A 20727-nucleotide genomic window follows, 5' to 3' on the forward strand; every position below is an offset into this window, starting at 1 on the left:
GAGATACAGAATCTGAAGTGGGCTGCAGGCGCCGGGCTGTGAGCCGTCAGCCCAGAGCCTGATGCGGGGGCTCGAACTCCTGAACCATGAGAGCATGACCTGAGCTGAAGTTGGATGCTTAACCGACTGAACCACCCAGGCACCCCTAAAAACTTTTATTTTAAAAAGTACAATATACAAATCAAAGGGCAAATATCTTTCTCTGGTTTGTTTTTTTTTTTTTTGCAACATATAGCAGAGGTTAATTTCCTTAATATAGAGTGCTTACAAATCGACAAATTAGATGAGCACCCTGATATAAAAATGATCAAAGAAGAAACACAACCAGTAAACATTAACAAAAATTGAACTGTCTTAGTATCAGAAATGCAAAGTAAAAAATAAGTTATATTTCTCATCTCCAATTGGAGGAGATTTTAAGTAATACCGGTTTTGAGGAGGGCGGGGGGAACAGGCACTTCACACACTGTTGGTACCTTTCCAGCGGGCTGTAGCAAAATCTGTTAAGTTATGCACACTTTCTGACTGGGCACCTTCCTGGGAATTTACCCTAACGCAGTAATTATGAATACATGCATCCTAGTGTCATTTGTTGTAAGGGAAAAGATTGGAAACGATCTGAATGTCTGACAAAGGGGGATTGGTAAAATAAATGATGATAGATCCATGCAAGGGAATACCATGTAGCTTTTTCTAAAAGGTATTATTTAGATTAGGAATTTCAGATGGCTTCATCTCCTACCCCCACACTGGGATTGATTGCTGGTCTCTTTTTGGAGCGCTGTGTTGAGAAGGATTCTGAAGTCATGTCTGGGCTCAGCAGGGAAGAGTGCTGGGCTCAGAGATGGATTTTGCCACGGGAGAAGGACTGACAGCAGCATCAGATACTGGCTTTTCCTGGTGTAGCAGAATGTTTCATAAGGGAAATTGTTCAGCCTATGTTAACAACAACCGCAAAAATTGAGTATAGAACCATATACTATGTGGGCTGCTTTCGGGGAGGAAAAGGCTGGGAGTTAAGAAAAATTGCTTAAACCTACCAGAGTATTAGCAGTGGTTATTTCTGGTCAGTAAGATAATGGGCGACGTCTGTTTACCTTTTGAAAGCTTATCTTTCTTTTCCCAGTTTTTTATAAAAAGTATTTTATAATTAGAAAATAGATCTATAAATGTTATGAATAAAAAAAGTAATGGGAAAAAACAATGGTAAGGGATATTGTCTGAAATACAGGCATGTTTTAAAGAACTATAGTCTCCAGATTTTGTTCCTCACAGAGTCCAGATTTCTGGAGAGGTAGTGTGAGCCCAGCCACGCAGGCATCTGAATGAGGCCTATATGACTTCAAAAGTCCCGGCTTATGTTCCTTTTCTTTATGGCCTCATTTTAATTAAGCAGGCGTCGGTGGATATGTAGAGACAAAAGATGTAATTCTAGAAGGGCAGATAGACATATTAATAATAGTAGTATCAGGGGGCGCCTGGGTGGCGCAGTCGGTTAAGCGTCCGACTTCAGCCAGGTCACGATCTCGCGGTCCGTGAGTTCGAGCCCCGCGTCGGGCTCTGGGCTGATGGCTCAGAGCCTGGAGCCTGTTTCCGATCCTGTGTCTCCCTCTCTCTCTGCCCCTCCCCCGTTCATGCTCTGTCTCTCTCTGTCCCAAAAATAAACAAACGTTGAAAAAAAAAAATTAAAAAAAAAATAGTAGTATCAGGAAAAGAACAAATGAGAGGAAACGTAGAGTGCTTTTTATATGTCAGGCACTTTTTCTTAAGTGTTTAGAAAATTTTTTTTAATGCGTATTTATTTTTGAGAGAGAGCGAAAGAGAGCATGAGCCAGGGAGGGGCAGGGAGAGAGGGAGACACAGAATGAGAAGCAGGCTCCAGGCTCCGAGCTGTCAGCAGAGCCCGACACGGGGCTCGAACCCACGAACTGTGAGATCATGACCTGAGCCGAAGTCAGACACTTAACTGACTGAGCCATCCAGGCGCCTCTTAAGTGTTTTATATGTGCTTATTCATTGACTCGTTACAGGAACCCTTTCGTTCCTACAGGAACAATAGGTAACTATCATCTTATTTACAGATGAGAAACGGAGGCACAGAGAAGTGAAGTAAGCGGCTAACTCAGTTTCAGACCCAGGCAATCTGGCTCCAGAGTCTGGAGCTGCTGCCCCTCGGTTACTCTCAGTCAGGTGTTGTTCAGCTGCTTTACATGGATTGGCTCCCTTCCTCCTCGGAACAAAGCTTCCTATCTTGTTCATCAAAGGCTTAGTGGGCATTTCTTATATGTCAAACACTAAGGGAAGGCAGGGAGAGGCAAATGCAGAGAAGTTTTGTACTTAGCGCCTGGGCATAGGTTTGTTGAAAGGTTCAGGTGTGAAAATGTGAATGACGTATCATGCTGCATAAGGTGTGGTGGTGATTACAGATGCCAGAGACTAGATCTGCTTTACTTTTGGGTCTGCCCCCTAGTCGGCTCACTGAAGGACTGAAGGGAGGGGTTTGGAGGAAGGGAGGGTATTTTTGGATGGCAGCAGAATCTCGGTATCTTCCTGTGGGGAAGGGGAATAATTGGCCCTTGATCTGAAGTGGCGGGTAAGAGAAACTTTTTCCAGATTAGTAGGATAACTGTGTCAGGGCAGCATAGTGGATTGCCACACCGAGTGGTGACGGTAGCTCATCCACAGCTCGTCTGCTGGTGGGCAGATCACTTAATGCTACAGAATGCTTCAGGAGCCTCTAAAAGGCAACTTGTGACTACAAGAATAAGGGGAACCCTGTAATGAGATCTGAATCCAAGATTGATTTTTGTAATGAGGAAATCGATTTCTCCAGGAAATTGTGTGACAGTATGATGTTTGGATGAGTGTACTTCCTGGTTGGTCTGTTGCAGACACTTTGACAGATTGTCTCTCTGTCTGGATTATGTTGTTCTTTGCTCCTCCCTGCTTTCCTTTCACTGATGCTGTCTTGTTTTCCTCTCCTAGGTTTATGGAATCCGAGCTGGACCTAAATGACATCATTCAGGAGATGCACGTGGTGGCCACCATGCCGGACCTGTACCACCTGCTGGTGGAGCTGAATGCTGTGCAGTCTCTTCTTGGGTTACTTGGACACGATAATACAGATATCCTTTCAGATCTGTCCTCAGTAGGAAGGCTGACATGGTGGGGGAATGCTGTTTACTCTCTTCTGTCTGTCTCTGCTGATGTCTCCTGTCACGTCTGGTGTTCTGTTTTCATTCTAATTACCTCTGGTCTTGAAACACGCTGCTCTTTACTCATTTGAAAACCTGTTTTTTATCTACGAATACATCTTGGGCAGTCCTTAATTGTCCTGTTTTCTCTTGTTAGTGCTGGAATTCATCATGATGTATCTATTCATACCTTAATAGCATTAATTTCTCAGGATCTTGATTTCCAGGCCCATGATAGCGGCAAGGCCGGATAGGACCTGAATCTGTTGATCTAGACATCATTCTGCTAACAGGCGGCCCAGCGGATTTGAGACCAGAGGAGGCAGTGAACCGTGGTAGAAAGCACATTGGAATGTCTAGGAAGACAGGGATTTTAATCTCTTTTGTCCACTGCTGCAACCCCTATTCCTTAAAACAGGCTCAGTGCACAGAAACATTTACTATTTGCTGAATGAGCATTAGATCCAAACAGATGATCCAGGTTTGGCTCCCAGCTTCATTTCTTGTGTGAAATTTGATGCCCCCGCAGCCCTCACTATTGGCACCTGCAGAAGTGGAGTTAATAACTTTTGCCTTGCAGTGTTACTGAGAGTACTAAAGGAGACGATGTTAAGGGCTAAGCAGTTTCTGATACACAGTAGGCACTTACTAGATGTTACTTTTAACTGACTCTGAACCGTGACTTCCAAAACCATCTTATACTTTGTCTTTGCTCTCAGATGTGCAGCAGCTTTCTGCAGTCGGTTTTTGATGTGCCTGTGGTCGGGGATATGTTCATTAAAGTAAATTCTCTTCCAATAGTTGTTCTGTTTGAATCCAGATTTCCGAAGGTACGAGACAAATGTAGTTAGTCTGCCTGAGTGATATTCACGGGGAATCTGCTGCTGCTTCATGTTATTTTCATCTTTCTGGTAATCTCTCTCCTGAGAGCATGTCTGACTAGGTTCTTTCCTGCCTGATATTTCTCATAGAAATAAATCAGGGAATAATTTTAATGCAGGCTTCTTGAAGGGTGATCTTAAACCATTTCTGATACTTCATGTTAGGTTTGAGAGTATTAAGAATCACTCCGTAAGTCCTCACATTGATGAGTGGGTTCCCCAGGGTTTTCTGCTGAATTGTGGGTTGTACGAGAACCCTGGGCAATTAGCGTGTTTCTGGGTAAGCTGAGTATAGGGTCTCATGAAGTCATTCGGTAGACATGCTTTGAGTGTTTTATTACGTACCAGGCACTGTACTAGACTCTGAGGAACAGTGGACTATACTGGATTATCAAGCAGCATCAGGCAAGAAACACATATTTGGGTATCGACCATCTGATCGGTCCCATTCAAGGTACTAACTAGTCCTCACAGTGTCGGTAAGGGAGAGTTCTAGTTGTGACTTCACATCTTAACTCACCTACAGAATGGTAGATTTTCTGAATCTAAACAGACCTTAGAGATGACTTAACCCAGTGCCTTCTTTATTTCTTTAGTGACGCATCTGAGGTCCAGATGTCAGACAGCCAACTGTTGAGGCTGAGGCTGGCACTCTAGGCCCTTGATTGATGTCCAGCCCAGTGCTCTCTCCAGCGCCCTTTGAGTCCTCTCCTCATACGACTTGCCACGTCCCCGACGGCCTCGCCCAGTCGTCTGCTCCCTTGTGTGTTCACACACGCAGCACCAAGTTTGTCTCTGCAGACACGGCCCTCATTCTTTTTTCTATCCCTGCTAAGTCTAATAGTAGCAGCCTTCCGAAGATGCTGACACTTTGCTGATTCACCAGGCTGGTTCCTGCTGGGGAGAAGACTGACGCGAGAGCGCTGTTCGACATCGGCATACTTGGGAAAGGCAAGGGCACAGATGTTCCAAGTTGTTAAGTTCTGGTCTTTAAAAAGGAAAAAAACAAGTCCCCCTATAATAACTTTGACAGACTGCCACTTCCCTCCTGTTTTCTTGAGAGCCAGGCTGCATTTTTCCCCCTCTAGTATGCCAGCCTTCACCCTACTGCCCTAATGATATTTTTTTAAATCTGATTTTTAATTATGCCCTACATCAAATTTAAAGTGCATTTGAAATTTTTTTAATTACCTAATTTTAATTAGCTAAAGCAATTAGGGGAAATGTCATCCTCCTCAAAGTACAGTTTTTCTTGAAAGTGGTTTCAGGAAAGGGTAGGCCCTCTTGACTTGGAACTGATGCATCCTCTCCCGTTTCGGGACGGTGGTCTCCCCATAGCCTTGCACCCTGCGTCTTGTCTTACCTGTGGTCTAGAATGGAGATTTTTCTTCAGGAGACGCTTGTTAACAATTTACTGTTGTACAGCTGTAACTGCCCGAAACACCGTACCGTGAATGAACAATTTCATGGCAGTCATGACTTAGATTTTTCATCTTTTTTAACTCTTCATTTATCAACCAAGACCATACGTGGCTGGTCATGCCCCCCACAAGCTCAGGTCATCTTTGCCTTTGTCCTTCTCTGAGAAAACATAAACTATAGGGATTTTAATTGGATCAGAGGCTGGTTTGTTGTAACCTTAAGAGCAGAGGATGCGAGACGACAGCTTGTGCCTCGTGCTTTCAACCGTGAGAGGCAGCTTCAGAGTTTATTCTGGCGCTCTGCATCGCTGCTGCTGGTGAGGGCTTGTCAGCGCTTCTGGGCCCCGTCTCCACCCCCGCCCCCCCCCCCCCCCCCCCCCCCCCCCCCGAGGCTGGAGCCCAGCAGCCCAGCAGGCCGTTGGCCACGAGTGGAATTCTGGTCTGTGAAGAGCACCTCTGGGGACGAGGGGCTGAGAGGGAGGGGCATACCTCTCACACAGCTTTGGAGAGTCACTCTGTGTTAGAAGGGAAGGCAAGGTGGGATCCAACAGCTACCGCCTTTTAGAATTACTGCTTTTTCCTTTGAAGTAAGTCATTTAAATATGTTTAGAGCCCCTTTTTTGTGAACCTTTTGGAGTTTCTACAGAATCATAAAATCAAAGTTACATTTAAAGATATTTTCGTAAGGTACTGCTAAACAAACAGTTTTTGTGGCCCAGTGTAAGCCATATTTACTCATTTTGCCTAAAGGAACAAGGAAGAATGAAACAAGGGGAAGATAAAAACCCCAGATGATGGTTCATCACCCCTTTTACCACCACCAACAAAAAAATAAATCACCACAGCCCAACATCCATAAGTATCCTATTTTTGTATGTCTTTAGCTGCATTCTCAGTTTGAGTGACAACTCAGGGCAATCCTTTCCAAAGTCCTTATGGTAGATCACGGCATTTACTGGGTTTCTCCTCTTTGTGATAAGCCCTATTGGGTGCTGTTGGGGAAGCAAGAAATAATAACTCCAGTCGATAGCAAACACTTACTCACTTACAAGTTACTTACTATGCACGGTAAGTGCCCTTGGAGTATTGTGCTCAGGAAATGCCATTGGAGTTCTGAGGTATGAGTCACTTCTGGCTTGGGGGTGATTAGGGAATTGGGTATTGGAGATGGGTAAGCTTTTGACAGATGTGGAGATTAGAGTGTGTTTCAAGTTTATTTTCATGGTCTGTATCTTGGCAGTGGAAATTGCCATGCCTCACATGCTGGGAGCTGACATGCTCCTGTAGTCACTAGAAACTTACCAGGACATCAGGCTCATGATTCCCCTTCCCCTCCCACCTCCCCCCCACAAAAAAAATCACCACTACTGCTTCCCTGGTAAGTGCTCTATTCTTTTACATATATATGTATGTGTGTGTGTATATATATATATATATATATATATATACACACACACACACACACACACACACACATATATGTATATATGTATGTATATATATATATATACGATGTGTAAGTTATATATAAATTATATAAACATGTTATATATTTATATTATTTTTATAATATTTATATGTAATATATATGTTTTGTATATTATATACAAATATATAAATATTTTATATTTAAATTGTATTTATATTATATATAAATTATATATAAGTTACATAAATATACAATTGTATATTTATTATACAATTGTATATTTATATAACATATAATTTATATATATAAACATATATATGTATATATATATATATATATATGTATGTATGTATTGAATAAACCACATTTATCCAAAGTCTGCTTTCAGACTTTGGTGATTCAGAAAAATGTGGCCTCATTGTAATGTTAATTTCAGGCATTATTACAGTGAGCTGCATGCTAATATGCAGGAAGGGAGAGATTTGTTAGTTATAGAGGAGAATTTTGGTGCTGATGGGACAGCTTGTTTTTTTTTTTTTTTTTTTTTGGTCTGGGATAATTTTAGGGAGTGGTCGTTAGCACTATTCTTCCCTAAATTACTGCTTAGTTTTCTTAGACTCTATAAAGCCAGGAAGACCTGGAAAGTTGTCCCGTTGGGTTTTGTGAGGAATTACTGTGGGAACTGGAAAATAAAGAGCAGAGGTTTTTTTAGACCAGCAGGGATCAATTGAATTTGAGCAGTTTGGGTCTGAGAAAGCTAGAGTGGAGCAAACTGAGTGCAGCATCCCATATTATCCTGGAGGGTGTGTGCAGTAGTCAGGGGGGCTCTGCGTCAGAGTCCCCATGTTCCTGAGCAGGACTAGGGCTGGGAAGGGTCTGAGCTTCCTCGGGGCTTTCTTCTAATTGGACTGGGAGGGAGTCGGCTGTTGCTCCAGAGCTTTCCTGCAAACGCTGTCTAACAAGACATGCGTCTCTTGAGCTCTTGTTTTGCTGGAAGCTATTCTCATCTTGATATTTCCAGAATCAAAACTACCCTGAAAGGAAGGTACTTCTTTTTCTCATCAGTAGGCTGACATGTCTGATAATCTGCACTGATAAGCCTCCCGTATTTAAAGCCATTTAAATATGCTCTGAAGAAAGTCAGGTTACTTAAAAGTGCCAAAGTGGCAATTTAGGAAAAGGACCTCTTAATGTAACCTTTGATCTTGTTTATGAGTTTAGGTGAATATCTTGCCCCCGGAAGATGTGGGTGGTGGTAGCCTGCTTTGGGCATCTCCCCTGTGGCATAATAGTGCCCATTAGCATTTAGTAGGTCCTTAGTGCATCTTGAATGAGTGCATTTTCTCCCTCATATTAGTTTGATCTAGGACTGGGAGAGAATTAAGAGTACAGGTTTATTCTAGGTCGTTCTGTGCCAACTGTTTTAAAAGGAGAAAAAGACCATTTTGTCTGTGTTTTGAAACTCATCTGCATTAATTGAGCCATATCTCACTGTCCTAGTCTAGGAACAAAAGAAAAAAATTTTTTTATAAAAACCCACATTTGTTGCATTAAATCAATTATATACTCTGAATCTATACTGTACTGGTTCATTTTTCTTAAGGAATCCTTTATGAAATGACTTTTTAAAAAAAAACCATCTGCTTACTACCATCTTGTTCTAATCTTTTTTTTTTTTTTTTTTAATAAATTTTCTCCTTATGGGCCTGTCTCATTGGAGATTAATGAGATTAATGCTCAGTTTCTGTACCAAAACTACATGGATCGTGCCAAAAAAACAAAAAACAAAAACAAAAAAAACCAACCAGACGTAAATACCCCTCTTTTTCCAAGAGCTGCTGTATTGTGGACCATTTTGTGCCCAGCTGGCCTTTTCTATGTCACCTCTTATTACTCTAGCTTACTGCCCCAGTAGTGGACAGGTACAGAGGGAGTGTGTGGGGTGGCCTTTCTACTCGACATGACAAAATAGGCTATCAAAAACTGTGTTTTAGTAATTCACAGAGAGACAGGCTCTCTGTTTTCCTATTATACTTGGACGGGAGAGCCTTTTACCTTGTGAAATGAAATTGTAACTACAGTGGAAAAACCTATCACCCATGCCCAGAGTCGGCCTGTGAAGAAATGCTGGATGGGCAGCAGACCATGCTGCATTTTCTCATCCAAATTGAGAGTCTGCCTGCCTGTCTTTAGTTCGGGTTTTTATTCCACTCTCAGTCTTCAGATGACCTCTGTCTTCCGGGTCATACTACATTACCCGGGAGGTGATGATTACAATTACGGACTCATTACTGCCTTGCTGAAATGTTCTTTGGTGAAAGTTAGGAATTTACGTAAAATCAGTTAGTGGTGGAATTGATGAGATGTTTACCAGACCTGGTAGCTGGTAACTGGTTTTGTGTCTGACTTCTCAGCTGAGGCAGGAGAGTAGGCAGGGAAATAACTACTGGAACATTTTTAGAAACGACTTTTCTTGATAAAAGTTAGACATTTATCCTGTCCTATATAAAACCACCACCATTGTCAATTTTTTTTTTCCTTTTTAAGAAGAGTTCTTAGGCTTAATGTGACACATTTGTGAGCATGGTATTAAGACTAATCAAAGAAAAATATGATACCTGGCCCATAAGACCTTAGAGGCTGAAAAAGGACTTGATCAATCTGAATGTCTGTGGCACAGCCGAAATATAAAATTAGATCTTCCAACCCATTGTGACCCAGAAAGGGAGACCATGCTGTTGTTAGCTTACGTTTTAGATTTTCGAGGCTTTGGGGAGGAGTGAAGGCAACAGTGAGGGCTTTGGCCATTCTGTGGGAAGACTTGACTAACAGTCTTTCTTATAAAATGCTTTCATATTTTCTTAGTACTTTGATTTCCTTGGCCTTCGATGTACATGCCCTAATTTGTTCCTTCTAGCTACTCAGAGAGATGGGCTGGGCAGAGACCATTTGCCACCATTTGACAGGTGAGGAAACTAAGCTGTAAGGAAGTAAAGGGGTTTGAACAAGATTACATGGCTAGTGATAATTTGGGGGTAATTCAGTTCACTGAAGATGTGAACCAAACATGAATATGACATGACCCCATCCTCGTGTTTGCTCTGACTCTTCATCATTGTTCTTTTCACGTGTCCCCCACCTGTCTCTTGAGGCTCTTGTTTAATTAACAGTCATTGCATACTAGTTAATAATTACTTAGTTATGCATGGTATTATTCAAGGGATATAATGATAGTACTTGCTACATGCCTGATTTATATTCTTTATTTTGTTGTTATTGTTGTTGTTGTTTTGCCCGATTCATATTCCTGTCCCATAGGTGTCTGACTCTACATTGGGTAGATGGATGGATGGATGAGTAGATAGATAGACAGATAGATCAAATGTCATGCGTATTAAATAAGCATGTGAATAGATAATACAATTTTTACATCGCATATGTAAGAACTTTTCAAGAGAATATATTTGGGAGTTTCTTAGGTGAGGAGGATGAGCGGGGAGTTTTCAGCATCTTATTTTTTTCCTGAGACTTTTAATAATTTTTGTTGGAGATACGTGACAGTGTCATTACAGTAGGATCAATAACTAGAATTTACCAGAACTTAGCCCCGTTTAAACCTGGCATGTGTTCCCCTGTGCCGTGTTATGAAGTGTGGTGGCAAAAGCATCATTTTTGGAATCAGATGAGCCTAACCTTCTCCCTTAATGTTGCAGTGACCTTTAGCTAAGGTCCTTAACCACTTTGAGCTTTAGCTTTCTTGTCTGTAAAACGGGGATGTCACGCTTATAATGCTGTTGTGAGGATTCGGTAGCCCAGCGCTTAGCATAATGATGACTCTCAGACACGGTGGCTGTGACGGTGGTGGCTACCGCAGTCTTTACCACTAATTCCTCCTAGTCAGGGGTGGCCCCGGGCTTTCTAGGGTTAATTCGGTAGCCAGGTTTTGCTTTTTAAAATTACCGCAGACAACTTCCGTATTTTGGTTTACTGTATGTCAAGTTTGATAACGCGGTCTTCTGTGTCACCCACATTCTGGTTACTTTGTTGATGAAGACGAGACACATCAAGGAGTTTTGTCCAAAGACCTTTAAGCTCTGACGCATATTAAGTTTCATAGCACTCTGGTGTTTGGGGTAAATATCACTTTAAAGAGTGGAGGAAGAAGACGACACAGCTTAATTACTTACGTGTGATGGTCGCCTGGTCCGTTATACATGAATAAGACAAACCTTCCAATAGCTTTTCTTTCCGCAAAGGATGTTCATAAAATGCCTGGAACTTCAGTGGGCGGTCAGCAAGTGTTATCCTTCTTGTTACCATGTCCTGTATCTTTCCTTTTTTTTTTTTCTTACCAGTTCTAGTGAAACTGCCCTGATGCTGACCTTGTCTTGCCCTGGACTGTTGTGTGTGGAATCTTCTCCTCCAGACCTGGCCCCCCGCCCAACCCTCACCCTCTAGCTCTCTGCTCATCCTGCTTTCCATTTGCCCATCCCCGCGCCCGGCACTCAGTGCTTTAGTGCACTGCACCCTGCACGCGGCTATTAGGTTATTCTTTCAAAATATTATTTGCATATAATTCTAGCTCTGACTCTCTCTTTCCTCTCCCCTCTCTTCTGTCCTCCCCTCCCTTCCCTGATGCTCTTTCTTGTCCTCTTCATGTGTCTTTGTATATTCCAGTCTCTTGGCTTTTACTTCTGTGGCTCTGCTTTCTGGCCCCTCTGCCCTCATCGTTTTTAGTTACTGTTTTCTGACCAGTCTTCTTCTAGCAGATCATTCCTGATTTCCGAGTTGATGGCCCCCTTTTCAGGACGTCTGTATTTTATTTGTTACACGTTGGCAGTTGCCTGTGGTGTATAATTTTCTAAATGTCTCTGATTATTGAACTTCCTCTTTTGGTAGAGGGGGGAACTGAGGCCAAGAATGAAAAACAGATTTGCCTTTGTCACCATCACAGTGCTTTCTTCACCGCAGAAACGTAGGTCGTCTGTGTGTATGTGTGAGAGAGTTTCCAGGGTGAGGGAAGGGAAACTTAGTTTATTTAGTTCTGCCTTCCAGTTTCCAAACATAACTCCTTTTTTTCCCTCTTTCATGTTTCTTTCTCTCGTGCATTTTCCTCCTTGTATTTTCACCTTCGCTTTGTTTAATTCTCATCGTTCTTCCTTTTGTGTCCATAGCAGCTCGGTGTTTGAGGGGAGGGAGCCCCAAGTGGGGATGTGTAGTGTAGTCCAGCGTAAAGCCTTCCGTCTACATCTTGAAACTGATTCTGCCATGCCCTGCTCTCTGCGGACCTCTCGGTAAACACCAGCCATCTCATCTCAGAAATCATTACCGCCTTTGAAGGTGAACTGTACGGGGTAGTTCAGATTATACTGAGTTCCAAGAATGTAAATTCTGTGATAGGGTGAAGGGTGTTGGCCTGTTTCTCCCCGGAAAAGCAACCTCCTGAGCAATCTATTTGAAAGTTTGAAATTTGGGAAAACGAACTTCTGGAATACGTGACCAGGAAGGCAGCAGAAGGAAGAAGACTGAGCCGGTTAACATTTACTGAACACCCACTGTGAGTAGAACCTTGTTGAAGAGATGTTAATAAAACCACAGTGTATTAAGGGTGAATGGTGATAAAATGATTGACAAGGAAACAGAAGGGAAGCACAGATTTTAATAAAATGTCAGGGTTTCAGTATGCACGTGATTCCCTTAACGCTATTCAGATGTGTCCATAGCTGTGGTTGATTTGCTTCAGGAATTAACAGATATAGACACCCTCCACGAGAGTGAAGAGGGAGCGGAAGTACTCATCGATGCTCTGGTAAGTTGCACATCCGGCTGGGGTTCTGTAGGCGTGTGTAAGGTGTTGGCCGTCATCACCATTGTCTCCGTGGTGGCAGCCGGGTGGGTGGGAGCTCTGTGGGAAGGCTGCACTGCCGGAGGAGAGTCCGACATTGGCAGTGCAGCTTGTGGGGTACTTTGTTCTTTGGAACTGCGTGGAGGGGGTTGCTAGGGGTTGTAGAGGCCTAGTGTTTGTTAAGTATCTGCTGTAGGCAGGCCTTTTCTCATTATTTTTCGCTTTACGTGATCCTCACCGTACCCTCTCAGATGGGTATTAACAACCACTATTCCCGTTTCCAGCTGTGACACCGAGGCTTAGAGAGGCGAAACGACTTGCCCGTGGCCACACAGCTGGGATTGGAACCTGTGTTCTCTTTGACTCCGTGTTTCTGTTCTCCTACCCCTAACTGTGGTGCTACTGACCTTTTCACAAAGAGTTTTCACAGATATTTCTTCTCTCCAAGCGCCAGCGAGGACAGATACCATTATGATTTTACAGACAGGGAACCGGAGAATGTTAAAAGCAAGAACAAACCTTCCAACTCATCCAGCCAGAGTTGGACGCCCGTAGAGGCAGGGCCGGTGGATTTCTGTGCACCTTTTTTGTGACGCCTGGGCAAGGCCTCGGAATCTTCCAGGCAGCAGACAGTCGAAAGGAGTTTATTTGTGAGTTAAACCGATCTGTTCTCAGCACCTCACTTTACACGTGAGGTGACCCAGATGCAGAAGCGCAGCCCTCTCCTGAGTCACTTGGCCAGGTCCTGAACAGCCGAGATGGGAGCCTGCGTGTCCTGTCTCGCCACACCAGCTTCTCCCTCATCAGTGATCACAGAGGCCTCCAAGACTAGGAAGGCACCACAGCTGGCCAGTCCAGGAGGGAGCTAGTCCAGCCGCTGACCCTGACACCTGTGGGGCTTCGTCCGCCCGCCAAGCTCTCTGCTTCCTCAAGGCTCTGTTAGTTTTCCTTCCTCTCTGTTGCCTTCGGTTGTCTTGTTTTTTTTTCTGCTAAGGATGCGAGTTAAGTACTGGTCTTGATGCAGTTTACAGTTTATCAAAGATCGCTGCAGTCACTTGTGTTAGAAGCACTGGTGTGTTTGTTAAGCGTGTAGTCTGGCCCCATCCAAAACCCACTGAATCAGAATGGCTGGGACTGGGGCCCCAAATGATTCTGAGACCCCATTGCTGCTCTGCCCACCCTCTCCTCACTTTTTCTCTCTCAGGGTCCTTGACACTAGAAATTTCCCATGTGCCATGCTTGTTGCTGGCATTTGGTGTGAACGAAGAGGTTGTGAACCCACTGGATATGAAGGACTGTCTCTTACAGAGAGTGAGGCTGGAGTCCAGCAGGGCTATTTGTGGCTGAGTATGATGAAAATTTCTAGTGCCATTTTTCTTTCAAGCTCCTTCCTAGAGCGAGCTGCCACTTTTGTACAATTCAGGACCTTTATTTTCCCTTTGAACCACTGTGCAGAAAGAAAAGGATGATGTTGGGTTGTCCTTTTGTTTTGAGGAGCATCTGAAGGAAGGCTGTGGCACTTGCTCCTGCTCTGTGTCCCCACAGTGTCATTTGTGCGGTCTTACCTTCCAGAGGTTAATTACAGTGGCCCCGACTGAGGCTTCCTGCCTGGTCCCTGGGCTGATTTTAATTACCATCCTTTGCCTGTGTGAATAGGGGAGACGAGAGAGGAGCAGCGAGCCTGGCTGCTGCCTGTAAAACGTACCCAGAAACAGCCATTCACACAAAAGCCCCCTTTGTGTTTTCTGTGTTGCTAAGCCCACCAACAAAAGCTGGATCGTGCAGATTTTATTGTTTGTTTGGAAAGAAACAGTTCATCCTCAGTCTGGGGAGCCGTTAGGTAGCTGCTATAAAGGGTTTTCTGTTTGTTTAGTTTTTTTTTTTTTTTCTTTTTATTATAATCATTTTAAGATTTTGACTCTTACAGCTTTATACTGGTGGGGCTGGTGTGAGCCACAGTTGAACATTCCTAGGCTCTTATATGTTATTTGCTTGTCTGCAGCCAGTCAGAAGCCGTCGGTAAATAACAGAGCAGAACTGGTGGGTGGTCTTTCATTTATTCTTTTTGCCCTTGTGCTGCATCCAGGAAGAAGTTTGATAAGTATTCTCATTTTACAAGGGTTGAGTTGTCTTTGTAGTTTTAATTTGGGGCCAATATCAGAGGCCTGGAATTGCATGAACAGAGGCTAGAGGGCATGTAGCAGAATTTATTGTGGTGTGCAGTTTGCAGTTATTGCCTTGGTCTTTTTCCCAATTGGAAGTCCTAAGCAATAGACAAGCACATTTGTGGGGAGAGAGTGCTGCCTTGGCATTCTTGGGGATCTTTGGGGTTTAACATTTGGTTCACATCCACTGCTATTATTTATGCAAAAGGTGAATATCTGTGCTTTACAATGCATTGATTTGGTAGCCTGGAAGATAGATCTTTTCCGAGGAGTTCTAAATGTGAGGGTATATTGCTTTGATGGCAATTCTCTGGCATCCCTCTCTAAAGAAGTCTTAGGACTTTGCTCACATGTGCCTTCAGCTTGGCAGGCCTTGCTTCTCCTGGGCTACCTGGAATGCTCCCAGTCATCCTTTAAAGCCGCTTAAAGCTTATCTCTTTTGAATTTTTTTAAGGCTCATCCCCCCGGCAGAATTTGTGTTCTTTTAGCACTTTGTATGTCCTAGCATTTGTCACATTGGCTTCCGGACATCTGTCTGTAGGTTGGTCTTTCCTGAGATGTGATTCCCATCAAGGGAGTGGCCAAAGTGGTAGGTCTGTCATTTACCAACTGTGTGTCCTTGGGGAAGTTACCTAATCTCTCTGCATTTTGTTTCTTCTTCTGTAAAATGGGGGTAACAGTAGTGCCTGTTGCATAGCACCGACTTGAGGAATAAATGCTATTTAATAAATCTTTAGAACAGTGTCCGACACTGAGTAAACACCCAGTAAATGCTGGCCATTATCTTCATAAAGATATTATGCCTGGTGCGTACTAAGTTCCTAGCAAATGTCAAGCTAAAATGATCTGTGTCATCTGCCATGCAGCGAGATGTTTGTAAGTATTTGTTGAGTTCAACATTTTTTTTCCCGTTTTGACAGATGTTCAAAAAACATTTTGAACAAATACTCAGAAAAACTTTTGAAGGGAATGGACCTAAATAAGACATGGGAGGATAGATGTTTAGTTTAAAAAAAAAAAAAAGATGAAATAAATAATGATCACGCAAAGCAAAATATTAACGGTTGTGAGAGGGGTCAGCTACTGTGGAAGTGAGAAGAAGGGAGCACTCACTTGTGAGGGGGAAGAATCCGGAAGGTCTGCAGAGTTGCAGGGCACTGTCTGTGGCCTCAAAGGGAGGCTTTCACAGGAGGATGTGTGCAGGTGTCCCAACCAGAGGAGGTGGAAATGTGGCTGGGCCATGATATTGGCCGTAATGGCTAGGAGCCACCGTTTGGTAGAAGGAGTTTCACAAAAGTGGCTTTGGCGTGGAGTCAGGAATTGCCTTCCGTACCCATTCTTGCACTCAACTAACCCTACTTAAACATTGCACGTTGAAGTTCTGTAGTGGTTTGTCTTGGGCCGGTTGGCAGTGCATTTGTGCTGCTCAGGTGAGGCTGAGGTTGGTGGGTTTTCAGTTGCTCTAAAGGTATTTATTATGTAAGTTTCTGGATCCTATCACTTTTATCCCTCCCCATTTCTATTAATGAATGTCTTCACCTGCGTTTGTATGTTCCCAAGCAAAATTCATGTGTTCATCTTTTCGCTCAATGTTTATTGAGTGCTTGGTATATTCTGGACTCTGGGAATGGGGTATATAGCAGTGAGCAAGACTGACAGAGTCTGCTTTTGTGGAGCTCAAATCCAGTGTAGGGAGAAGCAGTAAACAAACCCGCAAGCCGGTAGTGATTCTCTGTTACATAAAGAATTAAAATAGAACGATGTGATGTACGATGACTGGGGAAGTCACGTTAGGTTAGATAGTCAGGGAAGGCCTCAGTGTGGGATGACAAGAGGAAACCAGCCATTCAGAATGACCAAGGGCAAGGTGGGACAAGTGCAAAGGACCTAAGGCAGGAATGAGCTTGACAGATTCAAGGAGCAGAAAACTGGTCGAGCACAGCTGGGGCGAGAGGAGAGAGCGCGGTTAGGGCCAGATTTCCTCCGGGTTTTGTAGGCCTTGGTAGGAAGTTGGGGTGGAATTGGCAGTGTGAAGGGGAGTGACTGGGGGATCTTAAGCAAGGGAGTAGTAACATAGTCTGACCTAACATTTTAGGAAGACCACTCCTGGGACCGTGAACCTGGAGGGAGCAAGAGCGGAAGCTAAAATATTACTAGATAGGTGGTAACAGGCATAAATTTTGTGTTCTGACCATATTACCACATGCAACCTCCAGACTTACTTCTTGATCAAGATTCAGTGGATGTGGGAGGTTTTTTCTTAATTTTTTAAATATGACGTTTCCAGAACTCATAGTAGATACAAAATTTTACTCCAAACTCTTAGGAAAGCTTATTGGCAGACTATCCAAGATAGAAAGAGAATCCTTCAGACCTTCTCATCTGCCCTTTATTTTTTTCTTTTGTCCTTTTCTCTTGTATCCATCTTCCCTGGTCAAGAGGAAAAGGATCTGATCATGTCCTTGGACTTTGTCAGAGTAGGACCCGTGGAATATTGTTCAGGAGACCTCCTAACGAGCAGAAGTAACCAGTGACTTCCCAGAAGACGTCAGGCTGAAGACAGTCATGATTTCCAAGGCCAGGGTTGCTCTGGCTGACACTTTCATCCCTGACCAGGATTTGTTTTTCGTTTCAGGGTTTAGTCACAGGTAAAATTGGCGTGATGGTGGTAGACCCAAGGGGCTGGAAGGAGTAAGACGGAATGCTGATTTGTGCTTCTTAAGGTGATATCCAGAGCTATGCGTAATATAAATATTTTTCCAAGGGTTTGCTGAGCTAAATGTATTTTGACTGCTTTGACCCTTCTACAATCAGGTAAAATTGCATTTAACCCAGCTCCACATAAAGTTTCATACTTTGCAAGCTTGAAAAGCCTGCCTGTCAGAAGTTAGATTTCTGTAGCCAAAAAAAAAAAAAAAAAGAAAAAGAAAAAGATTTTCCTCCAGCCAAATACCCACTGTCCGGAACCATTCTGTTCTGGGATTCGAATGCGTTGCTTACTGCCACTATCCCCCCCACCATTTTCCAGACAGCAGAGATGGGAAACATGGCGAAGAATCAAGGAAAGGAGGAGAAATAAAGCAGATAAAGCAGCAATAAGCAATTGAAACGGGTGAAGCTGTTTGCAGAACCGACAAGAATGTGATACCCAGTGGATTTGCAGTGTCTGCTGCTTTAGGATTGAGGGAGATTATAAGTCAATCAGGGTGATTTAGGGAAAAACAAACTGTGACATGGTTCATATTTCCCCCCCAGATGGTTTTCTGTTTCCTCTCACATATACTCCAATTGTCCAATTAATTAAGGAAAACCTTGCAGTGGATTTCTTTGGTGAAGCTTTTGCTGGCTGTGAGATTTGAGAGCAAGATTGCATATCTGCTTGGGATAAGAGGGGAAAACGGCTCATTCTGGTATTTACGGGCACCCTCGCTCAATTCTGGCAGCAGTGTCTTCTCAGATCTGCAGCTAGTGTCTTTCGTTGTTCTTCACACCATCAAGGGCCGAAAGGGGAGAAACTCTACTTCGTTTGCGATTCAGGTTCACAGATTACTCAATAATTTCAGCTTTTTCCCCCCTTGCCAGATGCTTCCTTTAAGCATCACCGAGAAAGAGTAAAGAGGCCTTATTTCAAGATCTGTCCTTCTTGCCATTGTTGCATCCTTGGGTCGCAGGGTGCCCTATTCACAAGTGCTCAGGGAAGTGTCAGTCTCTCTCCTTTCTTTTCCCCTCCCCAAAGCGACAGGGTGTGGTGGGGAAAAAAGAGAGGCATAGAGTCAGTCACTTCTGCCACAAGCTTTGTGACTTTGGTTAGGCTGGCTGCTTAACCTCTCTGGACGTTTGTTTGCTCACCTGTGAAAGCTATGAGGATTACCTGAGAGTAAATGGAGCAAGTTATAGAAAAACCTGATTGCAGTACACAGAGGGAGTGTTTTGTCAGTTTATGTGAATTTAGCAAAATGATGGAGCGTCTGCCTATTACAGCATTGCTCTCCACTTGGAAGAGTAGACCGAGATGAGCCAGGGTTGGGTGGCTGCCTTCAAAGAACCGGAGTTTTTCTTGGTTTTTCTCGATATTCACATCGAATAGTGAATGATCAGATATCAGAAGGGGTAAAGAGCTAGATTCAAACTCTCTACTTTAGGGGCGCCTGGGTGGCTCAGTCAGTTAAGCGTCCGACTTCAGCTCAGGTCATGATCTCGAGGTTCATGAGCTTGAGTCCCCCCCTCCCGTCGGGGTCTGTGCTGACAGCTCAGAGCCTGGAGCCTGCTTCGGATCCTGTGTCTGCCTCTCTCTCTCTCTGCCCCTCCCCTGCTTGCTCTCTCTCTCTCTCTCTCTCAAAAATAGATAAACGTTAAAAAACAACAATAACAACAACTCTCTACTTAATTTTTGATCCAGACCCAGGGTAAGACATGCCACATAGTTTTATTTAATCTTTATAACTTATTCCCATTTCCTAAGTGAGGAAACTGAGGCAGTGAGAGAGAGGATATGCCACGGGTATACAGCAGGTTTTATCTTCCTGTACATGTACAGGCTTACTTACTGACTACTAATTAGAAATTTACTACCGGATGAATTCTCACTTCTTGATTACGGGGAGTTTCCTTAGTTACTTTCCTTGGTGTGCATCAGGGTTGCCCCAAGGACCATCTCCCTAAGAGTACAGATTGTACAGGGAGCAGCATGAAGTAGTGTCAGCATTATTTCACCAAAGAAGGAAGCTTGGTCTTTGCTTTTCTTTTGCCACTGCTCAGTGGCTGTTTGGTCTTGGCTAAGTTGATAATCTCCGAATAGCAGCTCTGTGATGTGGCTACTGAAAGTTTCCTATAGGGTTGCGTGAAACAAATGAGAAATTTAATTGCTGTCTTATGCCCTAAATGCAATAAAATGTGAGACATTTTATTATGTTAATACTCTTCTCAAGAAGGAATTAGAAATTCATCAGAAGGAATAGTTTCATTAGAGCTTAGCATAGAACATTAGGAATGTTTTGAATTTAACCGTAAATTGAGGTCAGTGTAAATTATGGCAAGTAAACTTCCCAGTTAAACACCCCTTGGTGCTGTGGTCTAGAAACAGACTTTTGACTTGAACAAACTACGGACCTGACTTAAGAAGGGACTTTTGCCAGGTGTTTGTTTAAATACCACAGAGAGGTAGAAAGAGGACCGGACTTGATTTCGGAAGGCCTAGGTTCAGGTGCTGGCGCTGCCACTCACCAACTTTGTAACCTTGAATTCTACTTTGTCTCCTTAAGCTTTGATTTACTCATCCTAAGTTCAGGATAATGGTGCCTGCCCTTTCTTTGCCTGGGGGTCATTTCAAGACTCAGAGAGGTAATGGGACAGGAGAGCACACTGTAAACCATAGGTGGCCAATTAGTTCTTTCGTTCATGCGGGTGAGAAGTGAGGATGGGAATGGGAACGTTTGGCGGACTGTTTTGTGACATGTATCCCTCTCTCCTCTTGCTTCCTTGTTGCTGAAGGTGGATGGGCAGGTGGTAGCGCTGCTTGTGCAGAATCTGGAGCGCCTGGATGAGTCTGTGAAAGAAGAGGCAGACGGTGTCCACAACACTCTAGGTGAGGGGCAGGTGACCGCTGATCCTGAGACGCTGTGTTTGTTTTGGGGCTTGGTGCTCATTTCCCTTCTTCCTTCATAATCGAGTCAACAGCAGGTGTTTTCTTTCCTTCTGCTCCCAGACTGCCTTTCCAGAAATGAAGACCCTTGTGTAAATTTCATATAACTGCAGCTCTGGTTTGGCTTGCAGGTAATAAAAGCAGAAATCCA

The 20727-nt window shown here is 43.6% G+C and overlaps 1 protein-coding gene across 1 annotated transcript in view; it reads left to right on the top strand.

Moving 5' to 3' along the window:
- The window catches only part of CTNNBL1 (catenin beta like 1), a 162093-nt gene that overhangs the window by 42701 nt on the left and 98665 nt on the right, over positions 1-20727 (top strand). Inside the window, exons 4-6 of the mRNA XM_086702162.1 lie at positions 2986-3122; positions 12634-12734; positions 20426-20519. Of these exons, the coding sequence (XP_086558288.1) occupies positions 2986-3122; positions 12634-12734; positions 20426-20519 (332 nt within the window). The remainder of the gene's footprint in view (positions 1-2985; positions 3123-12633; positions 12735-20425; positions 20520-20727) is intronic.

Source organism: Puma concolor, chromosome A3 (assembly GCF_028749965.1).
Source record: "Puma concolor isolate L17-30 chromosome A3, mPumCon1.1.hap2, whole genome shotgun sequence".
Classification (NCBI taxonomy): domain Eukaryota; kingdom Metazoa; phylum Chordata; class Mammalia; order Carnivora; family Felidae; genus Puma; species Puma concolor.